Source organism: Malus sylvestris, chromosome 11 (genome assembly GCF_916048215.2).
Source record: "Malus sylvestris chromosome 11, drMalSylv7.2, whole genome shotgun sequence".
Classification (NCBI taxonomy): Eukaryota; Viridiplantae; Streptophyta; class Magnoliopsida; order Rosales; family Rosaceae; genus Malus; species Malus sylvestris.
In genome coordinates, this window is record NC_062270.1 from 29,669,018 (window position 1) to 29,676,494 (window position 7,477).

General features: G+C 41.4%; 1 protein-coding gene across 1 annotated transcript; it reads left to right on the forward strand.

Moving 5' to 3' along the window:
* The first annotated feature begins 342 nt into the window (after nt 1–342).
* On the forward strand, nt 343–6,413 carry LOC126589786 (uncharacterized). The gene is made up of 9 exons (XM_050255183.1): nt 343–922; nt 1,402–1,447; nt 1,586–1,664; nt 1,750–1,795; nt 1,894–1,992; nt 3,260–3,328; nt 3,401–3,740; nt 3,990–4,135; nt 4,230–6,413. The coding sequence occupies exons 1-9, from the start codon at nt 500–502 to the stop codon at nt 5,823–5,825; spliced, it is 2,844 nt and encodes a 947-aa protein (XP_050111140.1). The 5' UTR covers nt 343–499; the 3' UTR covers nt 5,826–6,413.
* The last annotated feature ends 1,064 nt before the right edge of the window (nt 6,414–7,477 follow it).

Consider the following 7,477-nt stretch of genomic DNA (forward strand, 5'->3'; position numbering starts at 1 on the left):
AATTTTTGCTGCGCTTTTAATCATTTCGCTTGTGAGATTGTAAATCAATTCTTTGTCTCCATAATTCAAGTTGGAAACACACGTTAAAATTCACGACTGATAAGTTCGAGGGGCGTGGAATCACGCGCCAAAGACAAGGAAAAGTGACAATTGACAAAAAGCATCGCGGGCAGTACGCAAGCCCAATCCGGGCAACGGGCAGCACCGAACGCCGTCTTCTTTACTCACGGACGCCGTTTTGGCCGAACACTAGCCAAAAGAAAATCAACTATTTATTGACCTTCTCGCCCCCGAACCTGAGCCTCGGAGTCAGGCTCGGACCTCACATTTCGAAAAGGCCAAGCCACGGGCATCGAAAATAATGCAACCAAAGCAAAAGATAGAGAGAGAAACAGAGCGTGTTTTTAGAGAGAGAGAGAGAGAGAGAGAGACAGACAGACAGAGATAGAGTGAGGGTTTTAGAGAGAGAGAGGGAGACTAAGAGAGAGAAAAAGCGGGGATGGGTCAGATCGTGAGGAGGAAGAAGAAGGGGAGGCCATCGAAGGCAGATCTGGCTCGCCGGTACAACGAGCTGCCGGAAAAACCGACAAAGAAAGAGTCGGACGTCCGGCGGAGCCTCCGACGGAGAAATGTGAAGTACAATATCGACTACGACGACTACGTGGAGGAGGAAGACGAGGAAGACGAAGAAGAAGACGAGAGGAGGAGGGAGAAGAAGGTGAAGCTGGTGATGAAGCTCGACCAGAGGGGAAATGGCTCGGCGCGTGACTCCCACGCGCAGGAGTCGGGCGGCGAGGAGGATGAGGAGGACGGCCAGAGTGAGAGGAAGCAGCTGAAGAGGCGCCGGATTAACGGCGGCGATGATTCCGATAGAGATGATGACGGAAATGACGACGACGATGAGGGGGATGATGATTGCGAGGTATGTGATTGTGGTTAGGGTTTTAGCATCAATGCGCGGATCTGATGATGAAGGAGAGCTCTTTTGAAATGGGGAGAGAGAGATTGTGAGTGTGCTAGTCCAGCTCGGAATAGTGTTCTGATTGGTCCAGACTTCTAAAGTGCACACTTCCTCCCTATCTCTCTCTTTCTCTCTCTAGCTTCTCTCTCACTCTTACACACACACACACACACACACACACACACACACACTCTCTGTTGATAATAACGGTTGGAGTCAACTGTCAAAAACCAACACAGAATCTGATCACGCTATCCCCACGTTTCTCTCTCTACCCACCTCACTCTCTCTCTCTGGGTACGCATTGTCTGCTGTGCCTTATCTGTCTCTGTCTCTCGTTGTCACATTAAACCGCAGCGTGTGTTGCTTTTACATTTTGTTTTCGTTGGACTGTTTATTTGTTTCTTGCTAATTTTCATGGGGCCTATGGATTTTGACAGGAACGGGGTCGGAAGGCTGACTCGAAGCGGCCTGATTCCCCTCCAGGTTTATTTTTGGTTCATTGCATTTCGATATTTCTGGGTCAACTGGATATATGGGATTTGGTGTATTTTTTGTTGTTGTGAGTTTATGATGAGTGAATTTGATATGGGGTTGTTTGCATTTTTCTTGGATTTGTTTCAGGAACGCCGTATGATCCTCATGCCGTGATTCCATTGCCGGATAAGAAAATGTTGGAGTTGATTCTTGACAAGCTTCAAAAGTAAGGATTTGCCTTGTGTTGTTACATGTTACTAATTTCAAAGCTAAAGGCTTCGTTTTCTGACGCTCACATCTCATTGTGGCAGGAAAGACACTTACGGTGTATATGCAGAACCAGTTGATCCTGAAGAAGTGCGGTTATTTTTTCGCCATGATATGGTTCTGTGTTTGTTCAGAGCTTTTCGCTATTCTGGGGGGTTAGAGTTTGATAAGGTGTTTTTGTGTTTCAGCTTCCTGATTATCATGAGGTCATTGAGCGTCCAATGGACTTTGCCACAGTGAGAAAGCAGTTAGCAAACGGATCGTATTCTACACTGGAACAATTTGAGGTGGGTGCTCATGGTTACTAACCCCGTACTCTAAATCTTCAAGGGATTACTTAGGCTTTGTTGTAGAAGCCCTGCAGGACTTGCCTCAATATCTGACAACATTACAGGATCTTTTTAAAGTTAAGGGTGGGGGCTGGGGGCCGGGGGCTAAGGGTTGAGGGCGCAGACTAATTTTTCCTTTTCTCCAGCTTTTTCCTCCCTTTTAGTTTTTTACAGTGAACACCTCTTATTGTACTATTGTGGTGTTCGTTAATTAGTTCAGGGTATTTGGGTGGCAAGGTGAAAGAGGGAATACTGAAAAAGTAATGTGGATACTTATTGAAAACAAGTTGGGCAAACTGTGTTGTGTGTATGTTGGAAGGAGGGCGAGAGAGATAGGATATTGAGAGAGTATCTCTGGGATTTTGGCTTGCATGTTTTGAGTGAGAAGTCATGACTCGTTGGAGCATTTATAATACTACGGGTTCCACATCTATTTTTGCAAGTGGAATTGTCAGAGTTGTATTGTTAATTTAAAGCTCCTAAGTAAGGTGTCCGCATCAAATTGATTGGGGAAGTGGGATCATACTAGTGTTGATCGGGAATAAGTTTGCCTATGATTTCACAGTATCTTCAATCTATTCTAGGATTGCATTTTACTATTTTTGTCGTGGATGTGCAAATGGGGATGGAAACGTGGATATTCATTTTTCTAAAATATCTCACATTTAGCTAGCTTTCTCAGGGTTTAGAGCCAAATGTAATAGCTGATGTTTGCTTTGATGTTTGTTAGAATTCAATGAAAAATTAGGATGACGCCATCTCTTTTTCTTCCCATTGTAGATTCAGGCACTTCATACTTTTTCTTTTATGTTAATCACCAGATCAATTCTATTTGGGTGATGCTAGAGGTACAAAGAGTTGTACAAAATCATTCTTACAGACTAAGATGACACTTCTCACTCTCTCCCTTACAAACTATGATGACATCTCTCTCTCTCTCTCTCTCTCTCTCTCTCAAGAGAACTATAGAAATTTATGGAAGGATTTAATATGCTTAGTTAAAAGGGGGTGAGGGAGAGAAAAGTGCATGAATTCACCTTTGAAATTGACTATTCTTGTTATTTAATAATTTTCTTACTCTACTCCCTATCTCTCTCTAAAAACACACATTTTCTCTTCTCTAAAATAAAATTTAAATAATTTTCATACTCAAAATCGCCTTCCATGAAATTATGTTAAAGGAGGAAAGTTGTGTTTTGTCGGTAATCTGTTCTCTTGGTTGCAGGGTGATGTCTTTCTAATATGTTCAAATGCAATGGAATACAATTCATCAGATACGATATACTATAAACAGGTAATTAGCTTTTTCTGTTGTATTATTTAAGTCTTCTTCTTGTTCTTACCACTGTTGGGATATTTTTGAAAGGCATGTTCAATACAAGAGCTGGCAAAGAGAAAATTTGATAGGTTGCGAAGTAACTATGAACGCTCGGAAAAGGAGCTCAAATTAGTGCAGAAAACAAAGGCCAATTCCTTAGTCAAGAAACAGATAAAGAAGCCTTTGTCCAGAACATTACAGGAACCCATTGGCTCTGATTTCTCCTCAGGTGCCACTCTTGCTACTGCTGTAGATGTCCAGAATGTTTCCCTTCCAGTTCCAACACAGGGTGGTGGTTGTGAGAGACCTAGCAACATTGACGGACCTGTAGAGGGTAATTCCTCTTTGAATGAAGCTAATGTGGAGAAGGCAGAAGATATGTCATCAGGTGCACTGAACTGTTTGTTTTCCTTTTTGATAATGTGGATTTACAATAGTTGATGAAAAAATGAGCACGTGGGTCTCAATATTCTTGATACTGTAGTGTATTAAATAGCAATGTTGGTGTCTTTCCCCTCACTTTTGTTAAACACACATTATCTTAGCTCAGAAAGGATCTGAAGTAACTTGTTCATCATAATGTTGTAACGTAGGAGCAGATTCACCTCTAATTGTTTTATTCTTGTACTTTTTGTAGGGAAGGGTCTCCTATCGAAAGTTGGGAGGAAGCCATCTGTGGTTGATGAGAACCGCCGTGCAACCTACAATATTTCCACTCAGCCAGTGGTCAGATCAGAATCAGTATTTACTACCTTTGACGGTGAAATCAAGCAATTTGTGGCAGTATGTAACAAGGAATCTAGTCTTCTCAATTAATCTTTTATTTGCCCTGTAACTTTTGTAATTATTTTAATAATATTTTTCAATATCGAATCAGGTTGGGCTTCATGCAGAATATTCATATGCTAGGAGCCTTGCTCGTTTTTCTGGAAGTCTTGGATCCCTTGCTTGGAAAATTGCATCAAAGAGGATTGAACAAGCAGTACCTGATGGGTGTAAATTTGGCCGTGGTTGGGTTGGAGAATTTGAGCCACTTCCAACCCCTGTATTACTGGTCGAAAATAGTACCCAAAATCAATCAGCTTTGGCTTCAAAGTTTTATTCATGCCCGGAATTGAGAAAGGATGACAGAACTCTCAGGACTTCAGTTCCTGCTAAGCAGCACCCTGTGACTAGGCCTGTTACAGAAGAGAGACAACACTCTGTTAGTGTGCCTACTTCAGGAGGGAGACCACCATTTCTTGATTCTCCTAGGGGGCATTACTCAGAAGGGAAACCGACTGTGATCCGTCCTGTTGGAGCAAAACCTAATTCCACAGTCAATCCACAGAAAAACCTGCAATCCCGGTTTATCGAGCGTGAGAAAAAGGTTCAAAAGGAAGTTGAGTTGACCTCTGTACCCTTAGTTCATCCACAGAAAAACCTGCAATCCCGGTTTATCGAGCCTGAGAAGAAGGTGCAAGAAGCAGTTGAATTGAACTCTATAGCCTCAGTTAATCCACCGAAAAACCTGCAATCTCGGTTTATTGAGCCTGAAAAGAAGGTTCAAAAGGAAGTTGAGTTGAACTCTATACCGTCAGTCAATCAAAATAATGCCAATCTTATTGCAGAAAAGCAATCATCAAGACGACCGGAGGCAGAAGCTTCCAGGCCCAGAGATACAGTTTCAAGGAACATAAATCTTCCACAACCTGTACCTTGTACGATGCCGGATTCTAATGGAACTGTTAACCGAGGGTTGCCTAATGGGAAATATGTGAGTGCGTGTCTGGACAACCGGATGATTAGTCCATCTGACAGTGATCATAGTCAAATGGATAGAACAGCAGCTTTCTTTCCTCATAAACAGGTGCAGGGTCTTAGCGACCCTGTACAGTTAATGAAAAAGCTGGCCGAAAGTAATCAAAAGCAACAGAAATCGTCAAGTCAATCATCAATTGATACTCAACCCGTTGGGTCATCGGTTCCATCAATAAGAAGAGATGATTCAGGCAATGCTGCAGCAGCTGCTGCTCGGGCTTGGATGTCTATAGGCGCTGGAACATTTAATCAGCCTACGGAGGATCTCACTACACCCAAAAGTCAGATATCTGCAGATTCATTATACAACCCAGCCCGGGACTTTCAGCCACAAATTTCACGAGTTCGGGGTGAGTTTCCAACGCAATTTCAGAATCAGAACAGCTTTTCATTTCCAACATTTTTACAGCAACCTGTTCGTATGGCGAATGAAGCACAGTTTCAAGGCCGACCTACAATTTTTCCACAGTTGGCAGCAGCTGACTTGTCTAGATTTCAAGCGCAGTCACCTTGGCGAGGTCTCAGTCAACATGCTCAGCCAAGACCAAGACAGAAACAGGAAAGCCTTCCTCCAGACTTGAATATCGGTTTCCAGTCCCCAGGGTCTCCGGTGAAACAGTCCTCTAGTCTTCTGGTCGACTCTCAGCAGCCGGACCTGGCGTTGCAACTCTGAGTGTAAGTGCGTATTCAGAGGAGTTAAAACAAAGCGTACAAAGATGAGATGTTTCTGGCTTCCGTCTAAAGGGATTCACATGTCCCTGGTGCCATAGTTGCATCCAGTGTGAGAATGCCGACGATCTCGTTATGACAGAATGATTTTGGAGGTGATGTTTAACCATTTTTGACTTGAACTAGGAGTTGCTGGACCTGGCATGATCTGCTCGGAACTTGAGAAGCTATAGGTTTAACAGAAGTTCATTTTGTGGCCCAGATAAGGATTACGGGCTTGCAGACGAAGATTTTCGGGTCGGTAAAATTGGGCAGAAGGGAAGGATGGTGATTGATTTGAAGATTTACGTGAAATCGCTTAGGAGCTGTTAGAATGATATAAAAATGCAGAAATCTTGTTGAGGGGCTTGTACGTTGTTACAGGTCGATGGGAAGAATAACTTGCCTAGATCATCTATGTACTACTGCTACGCTTATAATTTACACGTGGACTATTGTCTCTGAAATTCGATGTTTCTGCTTTGTGTTCACGGGTTCGGTCAATAATATCTCCCTACAACCACCAAATTAATCAAATTTAGTCTTCCAATTATGCCCTTGCATCACTCTTTAGACCATTTTGCAAGAGAGATATCAAATCTTACTTAATTGGAATGTAATGTAATCAAATTTGATGACGATCATTTATTGCCATCTGTTATGCCACTGGGAGAATATTTTAGAGTTGTCTTCTTAAGTACACTTTCATCCTATTATTATTATTATTATAATTATCAGTATCAAGAAGAGGGAGAGAAATTGGAACTATTACAATGACTTAGAAGAGATAGGATTTTTGCCGGATCCAATTTGTGAGGATCTTAGAAATTCTTTAATCATGTCCGTTCATCGTATATTGTGCAATTAGTTTTTGTTAGGTACTGTTTGTATTCAATTTTAGATAATATAATTTAAAATAATTTTTGATCGCACAATATACGATGAAAGGACATGATTAAACAATCCCCAGGATCCTCACAAAGAGGATTCGACAAGGATCCTATCTCCAGTTAGGCGAGAGGAGAGTTTCGAATTCGGGATGCATGTGTGGAAACTCAGTAGTCTATCCACTAAGATGCCGAGGGTGGAGTTAGGAATTTTTTATTGGGTGGGCTAGCTTAAAGATTTAAATTTTTATGAACAAAGAAATTGATAATGTATTTTTCATAGTATCAATTAGCTTATGAAAACTTTCACAAGGTGAGCCAAAATTTTTTCGTTATTAAACAAGTACGTGTTAAAATTCAAACAAATTCAAACTTGAAATATATGTACAAGAAATGATGAAAAAAGTGATGCAAGGAAAAGAGATTGCTTATAAATTGTATTATATAATTGAATTAAGAGAATTATGATTCATGACTAAATATATAGTAGGTTACATTAGGAATCATAAAAACTATATGTAAAATTTTATTTTTCACCGAAAATTACCTAAGCTATAACCCATGGTATCCTTTAACGTGGCTCCGCAGGTGATGCTAGACCACATGATGCAAGTACGCCTTCATCTTCTTAATACAAAATTTTGAGGAAGGAAAGGCCAATAAGTCGTTTGGGGAGCTCCAAATGAGCTATGGCAACGATTTTTCAAGTATTACACGTCTTTTCATACTT

Bases quoted from the DNA above. Each gene is read 5' to 3' on its own strand.
- LOC126589786 (XM_050255183.1), top strand. From the start codon at position 500: ATGGGTCAGATCGTGAGGAGGAAGAAGAAGGGGAGGCCATCGAAGGCA. The intron at 1,993-3,259 runs GTGGGTGCTCAT...TCTTGGTTGCAG, and splicing joins CTACACTGGAACAATTTGAG to GGTGATGTCTTTCTAATATG. The intron at 3,741-3,989 runs GTGCACTGAACT...TACTTTTTGTAG, and splicing joins GGCAGAAGATATGTCATCAG to GGAAGGGTCTCCTATCGAAA.